This window comes from Chaetodon auriga, chromosome 4 (genome assembly GCF_051107435.1).
Source record: "Chaetodon auriga isolate fChaAug3 chromosome 4, fChaAug3.hap1, whole genome shotgun sequence".
NCBI classification, from domain to species: domain Eukaryota; kingdom Metazoa; phylum Chordata; class Actinopteri; order Chaetodontiformes; family Chaetodontidae; genus Chaetodon; species Chaetodon auriga.
The window spans coordinates 1,737,933-1,763,169 of NC_135077.1; the positions used below are offsets into that span (position 1 = coordinate 1,737,933).

Consider the following 25,237-nt stretch of genomic DNA (forward strand, 5'->3'; position numbering starts at 1 on the left):
ATGATTGACATTCAGCGACAGCACGTGCGTCGAGGTCACGGCTCCTGTGGTTAATAAGAAGAGATTTAATGACGTTTGTGGATAAAAAGGGACAGACACGTTCTCCGTGGACAGACGTGAGGACAGGACGAGGGACAGAGTCCAGCAGCATTTACACAAAATAAGATTCAAGTATTTGAGTGGACGCTGGTCCTCCTGTACGGGTGCTCTTGTGGTACAAACGTAATGCTCTGGCACTGTTTGAGCGTTAATGTCCCCCCCCCACCACACACACACACACACACACACACACACACACACACACACACACACACACACACACACACTCCTCTCTGCTCATTTCTTCAGTTTCTTCTGAGCTGCTTTCTTCTTCACCAGCTGTAACCGTTTCATGGCGTTGAGCTGGGACTCTTGGGATGTTGGCGCTTTGTCCCCTGGTGCAGCCTTCGACCCGTTCCCATTGTTCCCGTTGCCTCCTCCGTTACCGCCGCCGTTCCCTCCCGCGCTGGCCTGGGAGCTGCCCGGTGAGCCCGCCCCCGATGAGGACGACCCTTTCCCTTGGGTCTCGCCGCTCGATGAACGGTTGAGCGGCTGCTTGCCCAGAGTCAGGGGAGGAGGGGGCTTCAGCGGCGCCTGGCTGGAGCCGTTTCCGTTGCCGCTCCCAGGTATCTTTGCACCCCCGAGTCCCGACTTGGCTCCCGCCAGCCCAGACAGCCCGACAGGTTTCTGGCCAGAAGGAGTCGTCAAGGTCTTGTGGCTCCCGCTCGCGCCCGAGGATCCCAGTTTGGAGCTGGCGGGAAGAGATGGGCTCGTCTTGGCGCCGAACGCAGCCCAGCCCGTGAGGCCGCTGCCTGAGGAGGAGGAGCTGCTGCTGGTGGGGTTGGCTGACGGCGTGGATGCCTGGAACGATAAACAGTCACCGCAGTTATCACAGAGTCAAATGAGACCTTAAGGAGAAGCCAAAGCTCTGCAGACAAACACCAACACACCAGTTCGAGGGCTCATGAAACGAGGTCACCTGATGAAACCTGCGCCGTCTCTCTGCGCGTCCAGCAGCTCTAAAGCCAGGTGAGCTTTTAAATGGAACAATCCCACTTCAGATGCACATCCACCTTCAGTGCATCACCTGCTTTAACTGACGTTTGTATGTATATCACCAAGAAATAACTTCTACCACCACCATAAAAGGAGCTGCACCATCAACCAAAGAAACACACACATGCAGAAAGACTTTTAAACATGAACTTTTGTGTATTAATCCACAGAAAATAGTCCCCAAGAAATACACTTTTACACCTGTCTGAGTAATGTCTGCTTAAAACTGCAGTACCTTTTTATAAAATCTGATTTTCCTGAGCTGTTTGCAAAGAGAACCACAGACATGACGCCCAGCGAGTCTGTCTGTGGGATTTGCTGACAGCAAGAAAAACATAAAAAATGTCCTCCAGCCTGATCCTTCAAACGCGTCTTCAGATCACTGTGTGGTTGAGCAAACACATATTTATCAGGACACGTCCGCAGAGTCACCTCTGAGCCTCCTGCTCGGACTCCAATCAACATGATCAAATCATTGACTACAAGGCGACGCGTCTGCTGTCAGGATGACTTCATGTTGAACTCCAGTACAGAGTTTTAAGGACGCTCCCTCTGGAGAAATGTCCTGGGACGCCATGCAAACAAACCCTCCTGCTCATTTTCCTCTGCAGGGATGTCTGTCGGCTGCCTTCTACAGCAGATTTGCTCATTCACAGCTGCTGCTCTTCTCTCTCCTGCCACACTAACAACTTACAGATACCGAATCTTAGTTTTTGCTCGACAAGGAGACACCGGAGCTCACATCACTGTGAAGGAATATTTTGGTAAATCCCCTCCCCGTGTGAACAGGAAGTGGCTTACAGCTGCAGTCAGTTTGCTCGTACCTTCACTTCGGCTCGTTTGAAGGCCTGGAAGGTGCTGGTCGTGTCAGGCTTGGCTTTGAGCTCAGTCTTCTTCACCAGAGTGTCTTTGACGACGGGCGCTGACGATGCGGATGCAGGGGAGGGTTTCTGTGGGGGCTTCTGGGCCTGATGGCAAACAGGTAGAGTTAGTTTTAGACAGACACTGCTGACATAACGATGCACTGATTGGTCAGATGATCAGCGTCGTTCACTTTGCTCACCATGCGTTTCATCTGCCTGGTGCAGCGCGCGCAGTACCACACCAGCCGCGGGTCATTCACTTCCTTGTCTGTCACCTGGGGCTTGTGGCAGTCCTGGTGGTACAGATTATGGCACTCCTGGCACTCGACCAACTGGTTTCCCATGGTCACGGTCATTTGTCTTAAAGTCACAACAGCAAAGTCGACACGTGAGCGTGGACGTGAACGCTGGGTCGGTACCCAAGCTTCACTCTCTGGGCTCGAAGGTTAAGTAGAATCAATGGTAACGATTGGACTGCAATGCTAACATGCTAACAGTGCTAATAAGTAAGATGTACCTGCAGACCACACAAGCCAGGCCCATTTCCATGGCAAAGTCATCAGCATTGGTCTCATCGTAGTCGTTGATGTTCGGCAGGAGGTCTTTGCTCGTCTGAACCGTGATTGGAGAAGAGCGATTCTCCTGTTTCTCCAAACGAGGCTTCTTCGGAGGGTCCGCCTCGCCCAAGTCGACCCTGACCTGTGTGTCAGAAAGAGGTTTGGACAATGCCTGCTGACATCAGCGCCATCGCTGTCAAACTGTGGCCTTTAGTCATGATCGTACTGTCTATAAAACTCAAACAGAAGATTTCCCTTCCAGTCGTCTTGACCGTCATTTCAAATCATTTCATGTAGATTTACGTTTGATCATGTTTGACCCAAATCTGTGCTGTACTTCTTCACAAAGAAGCCAAAGCAGCGTCACAGACAGACGTACTCTCATGTGATTTTAAACTTAAACTTTTTAAACTTTGGAGTCCATTTTCTCCAGTCAGACAGAAAACAAACCTATGCCGTACCTTCTCGGAGGGTCTCTTCTCAGCCTCTTTCTTGCTCTTTTCAGAGCTCGATTTGCTACCGCCGCCGCCGCCGCTGCTGCTGCTGGAGGACGAGGAACTTGAGGAAGACTTGGAGTCCTGTTTACTTAAGCTCAGCTTTGACACAGACGGCTTGGACACCTCTATATCCTGAGGACACACAACGATAGCACAGAGTACTTTGCATCATCTATATAGACACACACATGAAGCTGAGAGAGGAATGAAGAAGAACTCGGGCCGTGATGAACTCGTTACCTTCTGCAGTGAACGGTACGTCGAGTCACTTCCTCTTGCGAGCGACTCGTCCAGTAAAGCTTTGAGTTTCTCAGCAGAGTCTTTGCTCTTGGAGTGCAGGTAACTCAAGCCCTTTAGGAAGATGGGATCCAGCTCCAGACTGACAGGCCCAGCCATGGCTTCAACTGGAAAAACAGACTACCCAAAAAAAATAAAACGTTTCTCATCCACATTAAATATTTAGGAAGATTGAACTATTTTATTACTATTATTATCATAATTTTATAAACTGTGTATATTGTGCAGAATACATTCAAATTCAATGTCCTTTCTATGCAACAGTATTTCCCAAATGCAGTACAACATATGACATTAGTAGTTTTTCTTATAAGAATATCGCAATAGTACTTTTATGGCAGTAGTATTTTTATGGTATTTAATATTTTTATAATCTGTACATAATGTACAAACACGTAGTTGTTTTTCAATTCTGTATCCTGTGCTTTCTTTTATTTTGACCCTTTTGTGGCTGTTTTTGCTTTTTGTAACTTGCTGGCTGTAATGACTTCATTTCCCCAGTGTGGGATCAATAAAGTCTTATCTTATCTTATCTTAATTGAAATATTTTTTGCTGCCTTGTCTCACCCGGTTCATGTCTCTCTCATGTTTTTATATCTGAGGCTGATCATATTCAGGATCATGGCTGATCAGAGGACAGGAGGACAGACACAGGCCACAGAAAGTCCTCTGAGGAGAGATGAAGAGTCCAGTTCGACCATGACTCTGATGCTTCATTCACATCTATTCACATCACTGTGTTTTCACATCAACGTGCCCTAAAATGAGCCAGAATTTCACATTATTTCCGTGATTTCAGGTGAGACGGATGGTCCCAAATGTCCTGTTTCCGTCTGCTGGTTTAATATAAAGAGAAACTAACACTGACTTCGTTTGGTTTCTGTGTAACGATACGAGTCCGGTGCGCGGACCTCAAACGCAGCACAGCTCCCTTCACCGTCAGTTTGACATTAAATTCACAGATCATAATTTCCGGTGGGATTACGTTACCTCGCGCTCTGCTGTATGTGAGAAGACGCCTCTCAAGCCGGTATTTTTTATTTAGGTGAGCAATTAACGGTTGAACAACACTTCCTACTGAACACAGCAATCAGTCCGGGCGGACTTCGTCTTACAGCCTGTGCCACCGCTAAATATGTTCGGAATCTGAACGCGCGGAACCTTGTGTGTGAATTCATTTGTATTATTATTATTTTAAAATATTACACAACTTTATGCTCTGTATTCAACATTTAATTTCATATTTGACGTGTATGTATGAAATATCTTAAACTGATGCCCTTTTTTATAGATATTTTCATTGGTGTCGACGCTTGTTTTCACAGCAGACAGCTGATGGCGCTGGTGAGCTAGCTTAGCTTTAGCACAAGGAAAGAAGAAGAAGCAGCACGGTGCCCGGAAGCGTGTGGCATAACAACGTGGTTTTATTCAAATTGCCGGTGTGTTTGTCCGCGTTGCTAAAACTGTTGGAAGTACCTGTTAATGTCATTTTATGCGCCGGATAAGAAGTGGTATTTAAGCTAACACGTTGTTGTTTCCATACTTATAAAGACACCCGAACGCACCTCCAAAGCTAATCGCTCCTTCTGTTTTTTTTTTTTTTTTTTTTTTATTTTTACCTCCACACAGATCTCTACCATGAAGCACACCGAGATGAAGCAGCAGCCCCCCTCCCTCTATCTACAAGTTTGCTTCCACAATGAGGAGCCGCGTCTTCCGCTGCACACCTCCATCACCCTGTTCCTCCTGTCCTACTGCGAGTGCAAGTCTTTCAAAGTCTTCCTGGTCTTCCCCAAACCTGCCAGCTCCCAGTCCCTGAGGAGTCAGCTGCCAGAGTGTCTGGACGTGTCCGACATGCAGCTGGAGGACCTGCCCCAGCTGGTGAGAGGCTGCCGTCTCCCTGCTGCTCTGGATGAGACCGGGAGCCTGTGCAGGGCTGGACTGGCGGTGGTCCTGAGACACATCATCAACAGGACCTTAGAGGCTGACCCCTCCAGGAATGATGTGCTGGCACTGCTGGGGTTCAAGAAGACGTGTCTGAAGGCCTGTGCTGAGGTGAGTGGCAGGTGGGGACACACGTGACCAAAGTGCAAAGAGGAAAATGTGCACTGAGAAGATTTAAAGGGCTGAAACTTCAGGAAGTATGAAGAACAAGTTTATTGTGAGATGCGTTGGGCTTCGACCCTTTAACTCAGCACCACTCACTCACTTGGTGCAGTTCACTCTGCAGTAAGGTCACAGAAAGAAGGTTCTGGGTTCAAACCTGCAGCAGGTCTCACAAAGACGTTCGAGTGGAAATCTCCAGCTGCCTGTAAACGCAGTGCATCCAACAGTAATTCAGTTTTTCCTAAAAGTGGGTACAAAGTTACAGAGTTCTTCACCAGAAATGTCCTTGGAGATTAAAATGTCTGTATGTAAATAATGAAAATGAAGGCTTGTTGTTGCAGGTTGAAGTCCTGCGTTGATTCCTTGGCTGTGTTTGACCGCTGAACTCTTTCCTTCCCTCTCAGGTGAGCAGGTGGACCAGACTGTGTGAAATCGGCATCCCCTCCGCTGTCGAAGAACACCTGAAAAATCCCTCAAAACCATACGAGCAGCTTCCTCTGTCCATCCTCACCCTGGAGCGAAGGCTGGCGGAGCCCGTCAGAGTCCACAATGACGACAAAATCCGCAGACAGAAGCTCCAAGAGCAGAGACAGAACGAGAAGAACGAGTCCCCCGGAGGGAACCCGGACTCTGAGTCTGATTCTGGACAGTCCCCTCAGGTCTGTGACGAGCTGGAGCTCAGGGCGGCTCTGGCTAAGCTGTCCGTGGATCCAGTTCCACCTGTGAGCACCAGAGAGAGCTCTGACATCAGGAAAGTGAAGACCACGGCGCTGCCGCCGCTGGAGCACATGTTCGCTGAGGGCCTGTACTTCACTCTGACTGATGTGGTGCTGCTGCCGTGCGTCTCTCAGTACTTGGTAAGGGCCTTGAGGGTTTTGATTTATGCTTGAGTGTTGTCAGTAATGAGCCCTTGTGGAAAAGGACCCAGCTCTCAGTGCTGCCCGGAGTTATCCCCTAATTTGGCTCCATGAAAACGCACCAAACGCTCGTTTAGTTTTAGTAGCGATGCCTGTATTTCCTGTTTTAACTTATACTTTGAATGCATCGACGCAAGATTTACTGTAAACAAAATGGCCGTTATTGTGTCTGAGCAGCTCTTAGCGTGACCAGTAGCACACGTGACTTTGGTCTGATGTCACCTTGTGTTGAGGGAGCCATTCATCCAGAACATGTGTTGATCGGCTTTTTTGGTGTCTTTGTTATGATGACCTGTCAAATTATGCATGACTTCTGTTTTTGACCCTGCGGTCAGGGTGAGCGGGCAGTGCAGCCTGCGCCTTTCAGACCCACCCAGGCAGAAACTTGAGTTGAGAAGAGTCGCTGCATCAGACTTGGCACAGGTCTGTGCTCTCAAAGGTGGTCCAGAGCCACCTGGCAAAGAGTGATAACAGCGTACGGGGGGTGTCTATTCAAATGCAGCGGCTTGAAATGCATTTCAATGACTTCACTTTGGGAACTTAACACATCAAGAATCGGAGGGCTGTTATGTTGACCTGAAAACTCTGAACTTAAAAAAAAAAAATCTGCAAAGCTTCAAAAGCTCACCAACGCTTTCTGAATATTCACGACGTTTAATAAGTGCGTGTTTAGCTGCAGCATTTAAAGCAGCTGCAGCAGAAAGCGGCACGGCTGTTTGCTCCAGTAGTGTATTGTTATTGATCAGGAGCGCCGCTGCTGTCAGGCGCTGAAGTGGGCCTCAGCCTCCATTTCACCCTTCAGCCGTTCCCGACTGTTCCCCGACTGTGGGAATGAACTGCTCTTCTCACAATGAGGCTTTTAGTAGTCAGCTGTGCTCCAGTGGTTTCCAGTTTCACACTCAGCCTAGCGTGTCTCCTCTTAACGGCCGTCGCTGTCCGCGGCACATGCAGCCACGCCGGATCCTTCCCGCCCGTCCTGCTGCGGAGTGCCCCCCCTCCATCTTCCACACTCAGTCACACTTGAGGACGCCGCTCCTCTGATCACGTCTCTGTTTGTGTCCTCACCCTCCCCACCCGCCGGCACTGTTTTGATGTTTTCCCCCGCCGCCCCCCCGCCCCTCCCCATGTCTGTTCGTCCACCAGCGTGATGAGTGAATTCTGGTGGAACCTGACATCTCGCTCCAGCGGAGATGACATGCCAGATGAGTCACTTAATCAATATTTGTCCCCTCACTCTGTCATTCTTTTTGTTTTCTTTGATAGCGCTCCCTCCAGGCGCACGCCGCGAGCGCTCTGCATCAGCTCCCCCACCTGCTGCGCTGGTACAGCCGTGTTCAGGAGGTACCTGGGGTTCTCCGGGCAGCCGAGGCCTGCGGGATCCCTCTTTCCGTCCCCCGAGTTCCCACGTCCAGCCTCGCGGGGACGTCGGCCGAGGACAGCCCAGCGAGCCTCCTGGATGAAGAAGAAAGCCAGGAGATGACCACCCAGCCTCCCTTTGTCGGTGGCCCCAGGCCCACAATGACTAAACTCCAAGTAAATGATTACACTTCCTTCCTGATGTCTCACCATGCTTCGCTCCTCTGTGGTCTCCAAACATGTTTGCTTTGACACACACACGCTCAGGCTGTGGTTTTCAGGCGCTGTCTCCCTGTCCCTCCACCGCTCATAGAGGGTTCGTCAGTCTCCAACTGGTCGTTAACTATTATCCCTGTAATTTCATACACCCATTTTCTGCTGATTGTGCCTTCAAGAGCGAAGCTTTAAGTTAATGTTTTGGCTTGTGGGAGACTTTCTGAATGGTTGAATTTTTCCTCTTCCTGCCAGAGCGTGAACGTTAAGTGCTTTCAGCCACAAAATTAACATTTTAAGTGGGCTGTTTAAAGGTTTTAGGAGGTTTGTGTGAGTACATGGTTTTCTCACAGATGTGGTTTGTATGACAGTATACTTATCAGTCAAGACAAACGAGCAGACCTTTATGTGACCTTTGTGAAAACAGAAACGGAATCTGTGTATAAGTGCAGTATTTCACTGTCCTCAGTGCAGCATAAAACACACAATTCAGTATTCTCAGCAGATCTTGTTGCCACTTGCAATAGTGCAGACAATGCACATTCAGCTTATCCTCCTTTCAGGTGCAATAAAAACAATGAATCCAGTCCAAAACAAAGCAAAGTTTTATAGCCAGACGAAGGACTTTATAGTAATGGTTGAAGTCTCAGCGTAAAGAGACAAGACGCCACACAGCACCAGCGTAATGCGTCCTCGCTCTTTAAAGGCATTTCCCTCAGGAGGCATTGGCAAGACACACGCACAGTCACACACGTTTATAGCTTTCTTAGCTCTGAAGCACACCAAATGTTGTCCTTGCAGAATTTTTTGGACAAGCTTGTCCAGCAGGAGATAAGCTGGCCCAGCTGTGTGAGGAGGAGGCTGTCTCCTCAGCCCTGACTAACCTCCCGGCTCTGAGCCTGCACACTGTTTTCTTGGCCTTGTTGCTCTGTTCTCTCAGCAAAGATATTTCTGTGATTTCCTGCTGGCCAAGTGTCTGTAGCAATGTGATTTTAAGTGACGGGACGAGAGGAAAGGGAGGGAGGGAGGAAGGGAGGAAGGAGGGATTGGAGAGTTTGGATGAGGCCGAGTGAGCTGGGTGGTCAGGGTGGGATGCGCCTCCAACGTGTGATGTTGTCGGATGAATTTCAGTGAGGCACAGATGTGCTCAAATGACAGTTTTCACGGCGGCTTGAAATCAGACATTAAAACTGAGAGGAATGCACACACACACACACACACACACACACACTCACACACACACACACACACACACACTCACACACACACACACAGAAACACACACAATGGCCACCATTCTCTCTTTGCCGAGAGGGATTAGAGGGATGGCTGCGTGTCGCCACCATCATGTCTGCACTGCAGCTGTTGTGTTGTCTTGGCCAAGGTGCCAGTGTGTGTGTGTGTGTGTGTGTGTGTGTCTGTGTGTCTGTCTGTGTGTGTGTGTGTGTTTTAGTGTGTGTGTGCGCATGTGTCCTCATACGTGACTGTGTGTGTCCCAAGGCGAGCGCACAGAGACAGAGAGGTCTGCGTCTGACACGGTGACACGCGATCCTTCACAGCCGCTAACCAGAGGCAGCGGCTCGTCGCGTCACGCCGTCCGCGGCGTAACGGGCTCATAAACTCGGCCTCTGTCTCACCTCAGTTAACACACACCGATGCGTGCCAGTCAAACTGCGAGCGCGATGAGCCGTGCAGGCGTGCAGCCCGTGATCCAAATGCAAACAGAAGGGCAGCCCCACCACCAAAACTCAAGACCCAGAGCGAAAGCCCAGCTGCTGTCACTCACACACTGATTGATTGACAGTTGATTAGACAACAATAACGTGTATGAAGGCAGTGAAATGTGCAGAGCCGGAGGAGAACTGGTGAGTCAACGGGGTCAGCCCAACCTAAATTCAGAGAAATCTTGGATTTGGTGCTGGGAGGATGGGGCTCACAGGAAAGCCGCTGTTCTAGACACTGGGATTAGTGAAAGTACTGACAGTCTGCGCCCGTCCCCGTGGGAGCCAACCAGCTACAGTATGCAGCAGGTCCAGAACTCCTTTCAGTGCTCAGCTGGGCCTGAGGCAGCTCCACACCTTTACCTCTGACCAGGAAGTGTCCGCCTTCATTCAGCGTCAGACGACTGCTGCGCTGTGAAAACGTGGCCTGAGCGGCTCAGACGTCAGCGTGGCTGCTCGTCCTTCAGCGCAGGTCCTCGCTCCAGCTCCTGTCATGTGACCGTGACTGCGGCCATGATGGAAGGGTTAGGGTATATAAGGGTAAGGTATTTGCACAGATGTGATGGAGAAGTGTGGGTTCAACCAAAAAGCCAAGTTGCTGTCAGGTACCATTAAACCTTGGACAATGTTCTGCCTGCAGCACGTTCAGCTTTTACCCCGTTTAAGTAAAAGGTGAAATCTTATTTATTAGTGGTTATGAGAGAGTGAACGTGGCTGCTAGAAAAGATTTTCCCAAAACGGCTTTTTTTAAATCAATTCTTTAAACAGTCCTGACGCTCCGTGCCTTTCTAAACCGAGCCGAGGCTCCTAACCTCGAGTGATCAAAGAGAGAGAAGGAAAGGGGAAGTGCTTCAGCTGGTGCGCCTCAGTCTCCAGTGTTTCCTCCAGTGTTTCCTCCAGTGTTTCCTCCAGTGTTTCCTCCAGTGTTTCCTCCACTGTTTCCTCCAGTGTTCCCTCCACTGTTCCCTCCACTGTTCCCTCCACTGTTCCCTCCACTGTTCCCTCCACTGTTTCCTCCACTGTTTCCTCCACTGTTTCCTCCAGTGTTTCCTCCACTGTTCCCTCCACTGTTCCCTCCACTGTTTCCTCCACTGTTTCCTCCACTGTTTCCTCCACTGTTCCCTCCAGTGTTCCCTCCAGTGTTCCCTCCACTGTTTCCTCCACTGTTTCCTCCACTGTTTCCTCCAGTGTTCCCTCCACTGTTTCCTCCACTGTTCCCTCCAGTGTTTCCTCCAGTGTTTCCTCCACTGTTTCCTCCAGTCTTTCCTCCACTGTTTCCTTCAGTCTTTCCTCCAGTGTTTCTCTGAAGTGTGTTGGGAGTGTGTGTGTACAGCTGCACGTCAGCGCGAGCAGGCTAACAAAAGACTTGTCCGAAAACATCTCTGTAAATCACCACGTTACCGCCGTTTGGACCGCAGAGCCTCAAGGCCGTGGAGGGGTTTCCATGGTAACATGTGCATGTGTGTTGTTGTGTATGCTCCTCCCGTAGGAGAACGGCATCGAGGCGGTCTTCGCTCCTCATCCCTGCCCTGCCTGGACGCTCCCGTGGGACAGCCTACCGGCAGCCATCAACCCCGCTGAAGGTAGTGAGATCTCTGCCTCGTGGCTCTCGTCTTTCCCCTTTCACCCTCAGCGCCTTCTTTTCTTTTTACATGTTTGTTTCTCCATATTCATCACCCCCCCCCCCATCATTTCCACCACATTCTCCTCTCATTGCTCACTCTCTGCTCCCTCATTCTTCCCCTTTATCACTCAGTCAAAGTCAACACAAGCACAGCGAGAAACATTTGCATGAAGCCTTCCTGTACTCCTGTGGCCTGGTGATTTTCAGTGGCACCTTGCCCCCCCCCCCCCCCCCCCCCAAAAAGAAAAATAATAGCCACTGACACATCGCAGAGCTTTCTATTCAGCCTCAGCTGGACGCGCTTCCCCGTGAGGCCCCCTAATGAATTTTTAAGTGCTCATCTCGACGTATTATCCGCCTTATGTTGTGGGCTGAAGGTGTGAAATAGGTGTGTGGCAGAAACACACTCGGCACAGCAGACACACACTGAGACGTGCACGGAGTGAACCGCCGATGTGCAGAACTGAACCTTCGTGGATGGCGTTTGCAGCGGTGGGAGGGTTGTTGATGGCTGCTCCGGTCGGCACAGATGAAGCAGAGACGAGAAGCCTTCTGTGTCTTTGTCTCGTCTGCGTTGTTTTCCTCCTTATTTGCGAGACGTCTGTCGGAGCAGCGGCGCCGCATCAGTGTTAATGTCATCAGAAAATGGAGGCCGGGGGGTGATCAAGACGTACATATATGCAGCACATAACATGAATATTTAGATCCCTTCTCTTCATCAGTGTGAGCGCATTAATTTCTTGCTTCCATTCCTTTTCACTCATGTGGCTCGTTCCTCTGCTTATCAGAGACTCGGGGAAATGAAACAGGAAAGGTTTTTCATTATTGAGATATATATAGTAGCATAAGTTCGGCTTCCTCCCTCTTCAGCGCCGGTGTTTGTGCAGGCCGAGCTTCCACTTCATTACCTCCTGGAGTCTCCTGCTAATGAACTACAGAATGACTTTGAATCCACACAGGAGCACAAATGAATCATGAGTAAGCTCGAACTTAAACAATCACACAGACAGAAGCAAAACAGAGTGAATGCCGACGACGTAACCGCTGCACCACCTGCTGCGTCTCTGTCATATATGATGATAAACGGGCTTTTGGGAAACTGTTTTCTGACATTTGACCAGTAAAACGATGAATCGTCTTTGGCAGATTAATCGCTAATGAAAATAGGAATTAAAGTCCTAATAATTTATTATTCTCACCATAAAAATCTTTTCCTCAACTAAAACTGGGGAACCAAATCTAAAAATGGCTGCAAATCAGTGAAGCCTGCACTCTGCACCCTCACACACAGTCGTTCCGATAAGTGAAAGACAGCATTTTAACCTGACGCTCACGGTTTCATCTCAAGCGCAGCGTGCTGGTTCAGAGTCAGCACAATGAAAAACATCCTGCAGCGCGCTACTGGTAATTTTTGCAGCCGTTTGTGGCCTATTAATGTTTTTCCACCGTCCAACTTCATCATCTGTTCCTCTCCCAAAAAACCCACTGACATCTAAACACAAGTGCTCTTGACGATGTGGGCAGTGTGTCTATTCTGAGAGCCAGATTCATGGAGAGAGACTAAATTTTAGCTGTCCCACTTTTGTCGGCACTCTGCATGATAAACGGCGCGGCTCGTATCTCCTCCTGCAGTTTTAGGATGGTATGTAGGTAGCCCCTGCGCTTCAGTGCTGTATAATTAAAGAGGAGCAGAGACGAAAGGCAGACAATTTGTCCTGAACCTCAGCGCGTGGGCTTTCCCATCCATCTGATCCTACAGTACACACAAATGGCTGCACACACGCCTACACGTACAGTACAACGGGGGAAATTGCAGCGTTTTCTCCTTACGTATGCATAAATATTCCATATCTGCAAAACTAATATATCAAATGCGAGTGTAAGCTGTCTTATTTCTATGTATTGGCTCATCGTTTGCATCGAGGTGCACATGTAGCTCAGGCTGCAGGTATTTGGTTAGTGTTGTTTGGGCTCTGTGCTTTAAAATGAAACGAGTGCTGGCTTCCAGCTTTAAATTGAGTCTTTGCATCCACGTTTTGCACGCCCAGCACGGACGTGGAGTCCTCCGAACGCCCTCAAAGCTGGAAGTCGGCATCCATTGTGCAGGAGTAGAGCTAAAACTGAAACAAATGCATCTCCAGCTTAATGAGTTCACTGTGTGTTTCTTTCAGACTTAAACTTCTGCTGAAAGACAATCACCCATTCATAGAGAAACAATGGCTTATTTAATTATTGGCCCGGCTAAATGGCGTTCAGTGGTAACAGGTCGCACACACTGACGCTCAGGTGTGCACGCTGCATAGAGAACAAGGGCACCTCTGTGAATGGAGGCTGTTTAGGTTTTCGCCCTCGTTGTGTCGAAGGCGGTGAGGGCCGTCTGCAGACAGGTAAACAGCAGCGTGAATACAGGGGCCATTGTATAGAGCAGCCAGCGTCGTGTCTGCAGAGCTTCACTTAATAGAGGGAGGAGGGGGAGGAGGAGGAGGAGGCGGCGGTGAATAAAGCGGGTTAGAATGATGGAGTGTGTGACAGCAGGAGATTGAGATAGGGGTGAGACAGCATGAGGAGAGACAGGGGTTATCAGGAGAAAACAAGACGGGGGACGGGGCTGAACGAGACAATCGGCATAAAGACGGGAGGGCTGCTGTGGAAACCGCATAGTTGTCATGCTTCAGACATGCTGCTATTAGGTCCTCCAGGGTTGTTTTGGTACAAGCAGATGAGATGAATTCCCATGTCTTTGTCTTAGGTTACAAGAGTGTGACAGAAGTTGAACTGCTGGAGTGAAAACTGGCTCCATTTGTCTCTGTCTGAGCGCCTCGACTGCGGCAGAGGTGCGATTTAGTTTTCACAAACTCCACACTTGACTGCTGGGTTTTTTTGTGGTTTGGTGGAAGAAGAAGAAAAGCTGCAGAATCTCGTGCTTATTTGTACACATTGTGACCCCCCCTCCAGGCAGACATGGGAGGGCCCCCCTGCATCACCTCCAGCAGCTCCACGGCATGCAGGCCACACATGCACGCTGACTTTACTTTGAATAGATCTACCTTAGGAGGTTACCGAGCACCTAACCACCGTCAAACCACAGCGTGACGTTTTTACATTTCGCTTTTTGAACGGCTCGAACAGACGAGACGTAATTTACATGGTCAAAAACATGTTTCCTTCCAGGTTTAAGACAAAGGCAGCTAACGTCTTTGTCTTAAACCTGCAGTACCTAATTTTTTGGCCACTTGTGGGCAGTGGAAACAATCTGTAAACACAACACTGGCGTTCAGTATTATCACCTTTTAACAGCTTGTTAGGAAGTAGTTGCCTATTTGCACATTCCAGGAGATTTGCCGCCGTGTTTATGTCCATCTGATGAAGGTCAGTCTACTCCTCATCCTCCTTTGAGCTCTTCTGTTTTTTCTGACTCCTGATGAAACATCTGGCTCTTTAGCTGCTGAACGCTTCAGTGAAGGCCTTCAGCAGTTTGAAGCTTCATTCAGAACGCAGACAGTCAAATCGGTGTTTAAATGCTCTGCAGCTCTTTTTTGTTTGCACGTCTATTGTTTCTGTTTAAAGCCGACATTTCTGCACAGCTGCAGATAAAGACTAGGCTACGCTAATATTATTAGCATTATGCTGTTTGTAGAATTAGATCCAGTGGTGCCCGCCGAGGATTGTTTCTGACTCGTATGATCCAATTTTCAACAAGATTTGATCTAATGAATATTCATCTTCAGTCCATGTTTGCTGGCATTTAACCGTTTAAAAAGATTAAATACGTAGATGTAAAAACACATTTTGACTTCAGTCAGAAGGCTGTTTGCTGCACACAGACGAAGGCACGCACCTGGATTGATGGGCAGGTCGAGCAGGAAGCTGACAGCACCTGAAATTATAGGTATATAAGCACAATAGCAAAAAAAACAAAAGATCTACTTCATTAGATCACATGAAGTCGTTACACAAACTAAAAAGCATCATATAATAAAGTGCTGCAAATGTATTTATGTAACAAACCTGATGAGATATGTTCATTAAAGAAAGCTGATTTCATAAAAAGAATTGTTTAATCAAACTGAGAGTTGTGTTCAGGGTTTTTCGGCTGCCGTAAAGTATGTCGACAGATATTTGAGGCTTTGTTCAGAAACCCCAATCGAAGCTTCAAATGTTGAAAAAATGACATTTTACAGGCAAACGTGTCGCTGATGAGACTGAAACAGTCCTTCTGACCTGCGTGTGGTGGACGTCTCTCGTGGCGTTGCGATGCTAAGTGGTTTCACAGCATCCTGAGGCAGAATTAACGGTTCATTGTTGAAGCTCTGTGGCTTCAGCTGAGCTCCAACTTCCTGCTTCTTCACAGACGTCCTCCTTCATCATCCTCCTCCTCTGCGTAATTTAAATCCCACAGAAAAGCCTTGGCCCTCGCCTTCCTCCTCTGTGCTTGTTTTGCACACCGTGCGAAAGGCTAATGAGTAGTTAAACATCTGTCACGTTTAGCTTCCAGATCCCCCTCAGATGCTGTTGGTTTGGGACGAGGAGGACTGAGCGATGCATCCAATAATAACTGTGAGTGTTTAATGTCGGTGTCGGTGGATGTGCACCGTGTTCTTTCCTCCTTGTTTCTGCTCCCTGACGTGGAGTTGAAGGTGGTAAATGTGTTGTAGTGCAGCAGGCTGATTTCCTCAGTACCAGACCGTCTGTGAAGGCTCTGATTTCCCTTCAGGCACATCATCTCACTCCTGAATGAAGATAATTAGCTGGATTTGATTCAAGTCCAGATTCCTGAGTTTCCCTTTACATTTTCTTAATTTTTTAGATGAGATGTTGGGGGGGGGGGCCCTCAGGACGCAGCTCAGCTTATCTCAGCTGCACTTCACTTCAGCTCATTATCGTCAGCTTTAAGTAAGAGAATATTGTAAAGATTTCATCTTCCCACTTATGGAAAATTGTTTCTTTAAAGACCTGCTCCAATGAAAATCAGGTTTTTGACCTTGATTTTTTTTTTTAATGGAGATATTATGAGTGAAATGAGCCATCAGCGCCTGCCTCTGCAGCGGGCCGATCAGACATCACACGCCCGAGGAGCCGATCCAGTCAGCGAGCAGGGTGTGCTGTGCGTATCGGGACAGTGCAGTCAGGCTGAAGATCGTGTTATTGATTACCGTTAACTTTGTGATTAACTATGAGATACATGCTGATACGTCGACTCGTACGATTCGCTCTTCTTCTTCAGTTGGTTTCTGGTTGGAACATGTTCGGCTGAGGCGCTCTGTGATGTGCGGAGCTCACAATGGCAGAAAACAAGCTGTGGTTTGTGTGTTTGATGCTCGAAGGTGAGCTGAGGTGAGCAGGTAAGCTGGAGCTGCAGCCGAGGGGGTGGGCGGAGGGGGAGGCGGGGACTGTTTTCATATTCACACATCTGCACAAAATGAAGGAGTCGAGTTACATCAGGTCATTTTAAGGCATGAAGGCATTTTTTTATGGAAAGAACTTCAAAATAGAATTTGATTTTGATGAATGGAGATGAGTTTTAGGAGTTTAATCAATGCCAGAGAGGAGCTTCGAGAGGATCATGACCTGCCATCCATGAGGTTTCATTACTGTGTGACGTTACAGTTCACAGTGTTGTATCTGATTATACTCAGCCTGAGGTACTCATTGAAGTAATTCTCTTTATATTCAGAGTAGTTGAAGTTTTCAGTTTAAGACAAGCGATCGGATCTGCTGAGAGATTCATGAGGCTGCAGAGCTGCACGTTGTTTTAAATGAATTTCTCTGGATTCATACGAGGCTCTGCAGGCCGTAATCCACAGCTGAGAGGCACAGATCTGCTCCCATTTGAAGCTGCTCCAGTCAATATTTTTGTATTAACAATGGATCAAATGATAATGTGTCTGCAGTTGCCCTCAGCTCCGTGGAGCTTTTTAGATGGTGCACTTAGTGGAGCCTTTAGCAGCTTAAGAGGCAGATATTTCCCTCAGGAGTTGGCGGAGACTGAAAGGAGCAGGTGGCCAAAAACGGGACGTTAAAATGAATTCTGACGCTTTTCTGTAGCTGTTTGCTGACACGTTCACCAGAACAGCTTCATGAATGAGGGTGAGAAAAGATCAATTAATGCAGCGGTTTCATGCAACTCACAGAGATTCTGCTCTGATCTTTGAGTATTCGAATGTTTGGTGTCCAACCTGTGGCTCACGTGCTGCAGGAGGGTCTTGGCCTGCATGCATAGTTGCTCTTCTTGGGTGGTGGCGAGGGTATGATCAATCAATCAATCAATCAATCGATCAACCAATCAATCGATCAATCAGTCAAACTCAATCAAACTTTATTTGCACAGCACCTTTCATACAGGTCACCGCAACACAGTGAAATAAAAACTACATTAAAAGACAAAATAGGTCAAATGACTAAAACCCAAATTCATCAGAGGAATAAAACCACATTTTAACAGATTTACAGCACAAATACAAGAAGATAAGTGAGTAAACTGAAGTGAGTGATGTCTCCAAAGCGTCTCTGATGAGAAGCCGGGCTGATGAAGTGGCACTTCCACCTGCTGATTGGATCCAGGTTAATGTCTGTTAGGAGACAGAGACCACAGTCTTCAGGTCAGATAAATCCGTCCTCTTGCTCTTACCGGCATGGACGCGTCCATACGTCAATAGAATTATGTCTAATTTTTACTTCCTCGACAGTAAATCAAGCACTTTGAAGACATTAAACGTCCAACTCTCAGCTTCAAATGTTGGAGTTTAACTCAGTCTGATCACAAATGCATTTCCCCGTCTCACCTGTGGAGCTGGTGCACTGCAGTCATCGGGCTGAATTGGAGTCTGGCTGGTTTTGTCCTGTCCAGCTGTCAGGCTTAATGCAGCTCTGCTGAGCGACGCGCAGCGGGCGCAGTCACAGATCTATTTAACGTCTGGCCTCCATATTACTGCCTCGTCGTAGTCGAGAGATTATGTGGGTTGACTCTCTCTCCCTCTGCGCTCGTGTGCAGATGCATTAGTGGTTTTTTTTGGAGGGGGGTTGTTGTGAGTTCAAAACAAGTGACAAGGGCAAAGTGGAGGCAGAGGGGGGAGAAACTGTCTGCCTGTCAGATATGTGTCAAAAGGTGCTCGCCATCCTTAGGCTTCTGTCAGACGTGTCAGGGGTAATTTAGATGGAAAATGAGTGGGCTCAGACACTTTCTGTGTACAAACAAACACACTCTACTCACACCAAGCCTCGCTCAGCTCCAGACTAGTTTTCTAACACTGAACTTACTGATCTGTCACCTCTCAGAAATCTCCCACTCAGAGCGCTTGTAATGAGTGAAATATTCCACCTCCGAGTGTCTTGGAGGAGGTTTGATCTGGGAGTCCCACAGTTGCAAAGGATTAGTAGGAATAGCAGGCGCAAACTTGCCAGACAAACCTTGAATCCTTGAATCCTCGAGACAGGACGGCAGATTTCTGCCTCCAGCCGCGGCTCTGTGAGGCTCTGCGTATGGACACCGTGGTGCTTTGAGCTACGTGCTAACGCTAACAAGCTCACAGCGGCAATGCTATTTTGCAGCTGCAGTGTTTACCACATTCAGAGTCTGACTAGCGTGCTGGAAGTTGTTAATTAGCACTAAATACAAAGCTGAAGCTAACGCCATTAGCTTTGCTGGCGTATGACTGTAAACCAAGTGCTGGACAAATCTGACCTCATGAGCGCAAGAAGAAGAGTCACACACAGTGTTGTGGCTCTCACTCCAGCAGTTCTTGGTGTAGACATGACAGTTCCTGCAGTGATCGTTGAGATGTTCCTGTCCGGACCGACGCCTTGGACCATCTGACCGACAGGCCGACGTCTCCGTCCCCAGAGCTTCTGTTTGCCTGCAGGAGGAGGTGCGTCTTCATGGGTTTTGCACGCCGAGCTGTCAGCGCATGTGTAATTAAAGCTAAATTGCCTGTTATTAAAACCAGAGATCAGAGTTTTTTTTGCAGAGAATATATTGGTACAAACACGCCGATGTGAATTGGAAATGTTATTATTGAACATTAGCTGAACGTGCGCCGCCGTTTGGTTAACGCCTCCTTCCCTTGGGCTTCCAGCTCCAAACAGCAGGCTGTGACTCCCAAATCACTCCTCTCATTCTCAATTAATTGAACTCATTAGAGCCTTTAAATTGGAGATTTAAAGATACACAGTAAACATGGGACCAAGCACGACAGCCAACCAGCTTTGTTACTCCCAATTAGAGGGATAATTGGCACTTTATTTCTACAATTCAAGTTCAAACACATCTAGACTCCCTGGAGTGCTGCTGCAGAGTTTCACTATTTGCAGTGATGTTTGAGTTGTGCCCATTTGAATGCAGAGCCACTGGCTGCCTCCATGATGAGCTCCTTGCAAATGTCACATCATGAATATTCATTTGTCTCCTCGGTTTTGTTTTGTTCGACGCTCTCTGGTGAGGCGTTGCGGCGGGGGTATGAAGCCTAACCCTCAGCCGGCTTTCACTGGGTTTTGGATTCCATAGTGTTTCTTACACCGTTTCACTGGACTCGGGATTAATTAGCGATCAGTGTTTTCAGCCCTGAGCAGGACGTAAAACCAGGTCTTTCCTGTGCAGGCCTCTCTTTGGAGCACGCTCCTCTAACTGTCTGTTAACATCTTGCATGTTTGCAAAGCAGAGGTGACGTTTGACGGCTGCGGCGCGTTGAACGGAATAACTTCCTCGTTATCTTTTACGTGTTGACTCTTTTGACTTGTGCCTCGGTGGCGATAAGGCTGGAGTGTTTTTGGTTTTTGTGGATGATGAACGGTTTTCTGTTGCTTCGGGAGATAAGACGCTTTGTTGATCTGTAACGTATTCCCGCAACAAATTTCAGACCCTTTATCATCTCAAAAGGTGTTTTCAGCTGTGAATAACTTTGTGTTTGCTTTCTTTTTGGCTGAATGGTAACGAGAGATGATGTAACACAGAACCTGTTGCTATGGCTTCAGCCCGCCGTCATGTTCATGTTCATGCTCAGACTTGGTGTAAAGATGCACTCAAGCTGACTGACAGCTGGTTAATGCTCGTTCCTCTTATACAGAATGTAAACCGGGTAAAAAAAAGAGAGAAGTTTTGAAGTTTTGCCTTAGTTTCTTGTAGATTTTTGTGCAAATCAAGAAATTGGACAGAGAAATTGGACATTTTAGATGAAAAGCCGCCATCAGACCCTTATATACAAATGTCTGCACTGATTTTTTTCCTCCAAAAATGTAGCGATAGCAGCCATTGACTTGCATTGATATTAAGAGGCAGCGTTGATACAAAGGAAGTCAACAGAAGGAGGCGAACAGATGCAGATCTGCACTTGTTCTTATCCTGAGTCAGACCTGTGGAAAATATGGAAATGTGGAAAATTTGATGAGTAATGTTTTCCACCACCGTCTTCAACCAACTCAGTCAGTCAAATGAGCGACTCCGAGTGTGAAACAGTAGCCTGATACTCGGTCTGGAAAGATGTTCAGCACATCTGTCGCTTTGGTTCGCACGCTGTGTGGCTTGGCGTGTCGTGTGATACACGATCGCAGGCTGTTGTTAATTACAGGAGATACTTGACGGAGAACAAAAGCACTTTGTGTGCTTCATGTTTCGTCCTTTCGTCTTTCTGCGGTTTGTGTCTTTTTACCCTCCTTCTGTCTGCTTTTCTTCGTCTCTTTCTGTTTTTGCCTCTCCCTCATTACATCTTTAAGCTCTTCACTCTTTCCGTTTCCCACCAGCCTCAGACCATTAACACTGCCGTGACATGAAGTGCATATTTCATTACGTGTTTCCACAAACTCCTGACAACAGAATCAAAGCGTCCTGCGTTCCCGTCACTACATGCATCACCTCCGTATTTGTTCTTCCCGTCCTTAAACAAAGTGGTCTCGGTGGAGCTCCTCGTTCTGTCGGCACTGGCCCAAACGCCGGCTCCAGGCTCATTACTGTGTTCTGTATCTGGTGAACGCCGGAGGAGATGATGTGTCATATTTGGTTTCAGTGTACACTGTGAGATGTGCTCTGGTTGGGGGGGGACCTCCCCCTGCGCCCACATCTCGTTTGGCTCAACAGAAGGTCTTGTATGGATTTTGGCGTGTACGTCTCAGTTGTCTGTGTTCGATGTTGTGCTGCTGGAGGACCCCCCCCCCCATGTTTTTTACACCTGCATGGTGTTGGCTTACGCTGCTATGTCTGTGAGCTGTCCTGTGTGTGTGTGTGTGTGTGTGTGTGTGTGTGTGTGTGTGTGTGTGTGTGTGTGTGTGTGTGTGTGTGTGTGTGTGTGTGTTTAGTCTGTTTCTGTATCTGCAGAGATTTAACAATAAACAGAAATCAGCCGAGTGTCAGGGGCCTCTGTCGCTCTGCCTGTTCACACCCTGATCTTCATGATGGCTTTCAGGTACAGTCGTGTGAAAACTGGAGTCAGTGGCACAAAAGCGTCCTTTTGTCGAGCGTTTAAGTCGTATTAATTGAGTCATTTTGGTTTAGCTTTAGGGAGAAGTGAGAACAGAGAGAGTCGGCCAAGTAAGAGTAACAATAGCTTTTATGGAGTGTTGTTTTTTGGGTTTTTTGGTTTTTCTTGTGTGCACATGGCTCAGTAAGACAGAACAACGATTCATCTAAATCCTGCTCTAATTATCCAAAGGGCACATGTAGTGTTTCGTGGCCAATCCGCATTCCCTTGATTCCCGTCCCACTTTCCTAAATAAGAAAATGTGTGCAGTGCCAAGACATTTGCAGATATAATAAGGAAACACATACGTGTTGAGACAAAGTGAGTTCTCTCCGTCGCTGAAATAAACTGTGCTTTGCAGATAACAATGAAATCTCTGGAGAAAAGACAGTTTGTGGTTGAGACTGTCCTTCTGTAAGCTTAATGCAGTTGAAGGGAGAACCCCTTCACGCCTCTCAGCAGACAGGCCCCGGCTGTGGCAGCCCAGCGTTTCTGTAGAAAAACAGGGGCCGGGCTGAGACTGGACTCCTGCCAGCCTTCATTTCTACTTGAGTTAGCATTGCAAGGCTAGGACTGAAAGGCCTGTACAGGCTGGGGGATTTTACAAAGGTGGCAGGCCAGAAGACGTTGACACGGCCCTCCACAGACGCCAGCGTCGTGCCACTCACTCCCTGACTTTGACAGCTCTGCAGAGTGAGTGGCGGGCGAAGGGGACGAGTGTGCACTGAATAAAAACAAAGAGGTTTTTCAGGAGACAGAACAGCTGGATTTAAACATTTTGTGGGCTTTATTTTCAGAGATGATTCGTTCATTCGTGCTGTTATCGAAGGCATTTTTTTAGACAACAAACAACCGCAGTGCCGTAACAGTTAATCAATATTTCCCTCCATCTAACGGCAGTAATGCGTTTGTGAGAAATGAAACATTGATGATGCCTTTTCTGCTCTGCATAGAAATCCTGTGTTTACAGTAACGTCATGCAACCTAATAAGCCTTCATCAATAATGTACCATGCCCTTATTTTGCATTGAAGTCAAGTCAGGGGTGCGAAACGTCTCTTTTTGGTGGCGTTTAAAGGAGACGTGACTCCATTCTGTTCATTTGATGCCCAGCTCCTTCCACAGCTGGTCAAACCTGCAGGTCTGCGATCCATACGACGCCGAAAGATCTCGCTTCAGCATTCAGAGGTGCAGCTAACATCTAATTATTCTCACCAACATGAACCTATAAGATGACAGGCTAGACGTTCCAGGTGTTCTTCAGTATCCAGATTACTTTATCTTTTCAGGATAGATGATGTGAAAGCTGACGACTTGATTAACTGCCTGAACGTTTTAACCCTGTTATACACAGAGTACTGCTCAGATGATGGTATTACTGCGTTCTTCTCACTAAAACCCAAATTATACTTTCTATATCTGTGGTTTCACTTGGAGGTGAACTGGTATTTTGGGAGGTTTTTCAGCTCACCATGGGGATGAGTACTTCCAGGATGCCGTGTGACTTTCTCCGGGTCCCAGTGGTGCTTTCTGGAACAGGTGAAGTGAAGCGAGCCCCGCCTGTTGATCAAATCTGAGGTCTTTGCTTTGTTGCCAGGCAGAACAGCCTCACACAGGCTGATCCACAAACTGAGCAAACTTCTGTTTTCCTTGTGGATGAGGTTTACCGACGTGTCAGCTTGTGGGTAGCCTCGGGTCATTTGTTCCTTACCTGAGCTGAGCTGTGAATGTGTTGGTGCAGTCCAATCATTTGAATTCTCTCTGAACAACCACAGTTTTTTTTTTTTTTTTTCTACGCCTGTGGCGAATACACCTTCACTGACAGGACGGATCGATTCCAAACTCCCCAAGTTTTAAAGCAGAGGAGTGTAGATGTTGTTTTGCCACGTCCATTACAAACAGTGCAGTGAATGGACTCAGGAGACGCACCGCGAGTCAACATTTAGCCTACACGCTGAGCGGTAGCCAAGAGGAGAGCGAGCGCTCTGCATACTGTGTACCAACATTTCATCGTGTGATTATCTTGGTCAGCTGGACTGAGAGTTTTCTGTGGAAAACATTTATATTCCCGAAATGTCAACATTTTCCCACAGCAAATCCTCTTTGATGTGGACAAAAAAGCTCTTTAGAGTTAAATAAATCAAAAGAGGACCAAACTCGGCGACACAGTCGCTCTGGTGTGATTGTTGTCCACTGAACTGACTCAGTGTGAAGAGCCTGGAGGTCTCTTTATTTAGACTCTCTGACATGTCCCGACACGCAACACGCTGGCTTCAGGGTCTCTTCGTTTTCCAGGTCTGTGAAATAAGGTTCACGCCTCCGCTGCTGATTCTGCTTTGCATGACATGAGTTTCTTTTCCTGGAAAAGACGAAATCATTTCAAACGAACGACGGGGGAAATGGACAAAGTTCTGAGACTCAGCTTGTTTTGTTGACATCCAGAGACAGAAGAGGAAATAAACAGCTGATTGTGATGAACTGATTAAGCAGCCTGTGCTCATCAGAAAAGGCTGCGAAGATCATCTGCGCAGGAAGATGATCGCGATCCATATTTACGCTTGTGGTTGGGCAGCGACCTCTAGTGGCCGAAGTAATTATGATGGGAGCAAATGAGGCAGTCAGGTGACGTAGTATGAAGACCGTGAACGTCTGCATATGGAGGAAGGTTGGGTGGATGATGGATGGGTCAGACAAACTCAGAACTTTCACTTTGAGCCTAAATCCAACCAAGTTGTTAAGATCCGTAAATCTAAAGAAGCTGCGACGGTTCCACAGCGTTAACCACGTGATGACGAAGGTCCGGTTCGCCTCTCGCTCGCTCTCTCCGACTGTCGTACACGTCGTTTTGTTAACGGTCAAATACGTCATTATCGTTAAGGCAGTCAACCTTTTCAGGTGTTTAGGTAAGAGCACTAAGTGTTGGATTAAGTGTTCAAACTCAACATTGTCACCAAATGGATGTCATGGGTCTTAACATCCGTCTCTTTCGAGGACGTTCTCGGAGGCTTTGGGTCCAGCTGAGGTTTGCTACCATTCAGGGCTTCAGCTCGTCACTGTTTCCATTGATTTCTAAATCAATTTGTGCCCATCACAAGTTTCCAAAGATGAAAAACTAACAAAAAAAATCTAGTTAATTTAAATGCACACTGATATAAAATGTTGGAAAACAAGCAAATCTTTGAATCTGAGGAGCTCTGATCAGTGATTATCAATCGACCGATCAACTGATTGACAAAGCACTTTAGCCACACCGGCGTGAACTCAGACTAGGATTTGCTGGTCTGATGCTCTGTGTGACAGAGAAGTCAGTGGGTGTGTTTGGAAAAGCGAAGCTGACGTCTGCGTTTGGTGGTTTGACACAAAGTGCTGCAGACAAACGAGGGATGTGCTGCGACCTGCAGGAGCGACCACGGGAGCTCCGTAATTACGCAGACCTTCGCCTACAGCTGCGTCTGGTCATGTTTTGACAGACATACCAAAGCCGTTGAAGGATGCACAGCGAGACGTTTTTTCCTCTTGCGGTCGTCTTCATTACCTTTCGTTTTTC

The 25,237-nt window shown here is 47.7% G+C and overlaps 2 protein-coding genes across 3 annotated transcripts in view; one reads left to right on the forward strand and one right to left on the reverse strand.

Moving 5' to 3' along the window:
- Positions 1 to 6: 6 nt before the first annotated feature.
- Positions 7 to 4,430, reverse strand: ints12 (integrator complex subunit 12). 2 transcript variants are annotated; one of them, XM_076729602.1, is made up of 7 exons: positions 4,300 to 4,430; positions 3,253 to 3,429; positions 2,977 to 3,144; positions 2,476 to 2,657; positions 2,159 to 2,318; positions 1,920 to 2,063; positions 7 to 900 (listed from the first exon to the last, which is right to left on the reverse strand). In XM_076729602.1, the coding sequence occupies exons 2-7, from the start codon at positions 3,406 to 3,408 to the stop codon at positions 337 to 339; spliced, it is 1,374 nt and encodes a 457-aa protein (XP_076585717.1). In that variant the 5' UTR covers positions 3,409 to 3,429; positions 4,300 to 4,430; the 3' UTR covers positions 7 to 336. The 2 variants fall into 2 exon arrangements, with proteins under 2 accessions (XP_076585717.1, XP_076585716.1); XM_076729601.1 differs by lacking the exon at positions 4,300 to 4,430 and adding an exon at positions 3,877 to 3,961 and having other exon boundaries at positions 44 to 900.
- Positions 4,431 to 4,665: 235 nt separating this feature from the next.
- The window catches only part of gstcd (glutathione S-transferase, C-terminal domain containing), a 46,896-nt gene continuing 26,324 nt past the window's right edge, over positions 4,666 to 25,237 (forward strand). The window contains exons 1-5 of the mRNA XM_076727423.1: positions 4,666 to 4,748; positions 4,939 to 5,364; positions 5,820 to 6,272; positions 7,596 to 7,865; positions 11,112 to 11,205. Coding sequence (XP_076583538.1) covers positions 4,948 to 5,364; positions 5,820 to 6,272; positions 7,596 to 7,865; positions 11,112 to 11,205 — 1,234 coding nt within the window. The 5' untranslated portion in view covers positions 4,666 to 4,748; positions 4,939 to 4,947. The remainder of the gene's footprint in view (positions 4,749 to 4,938; positions 5,365 to 5,819; positions 6,273 to 7,595; positions 7,866 to 11,111; positions 11,206 to 25,237) is intronic.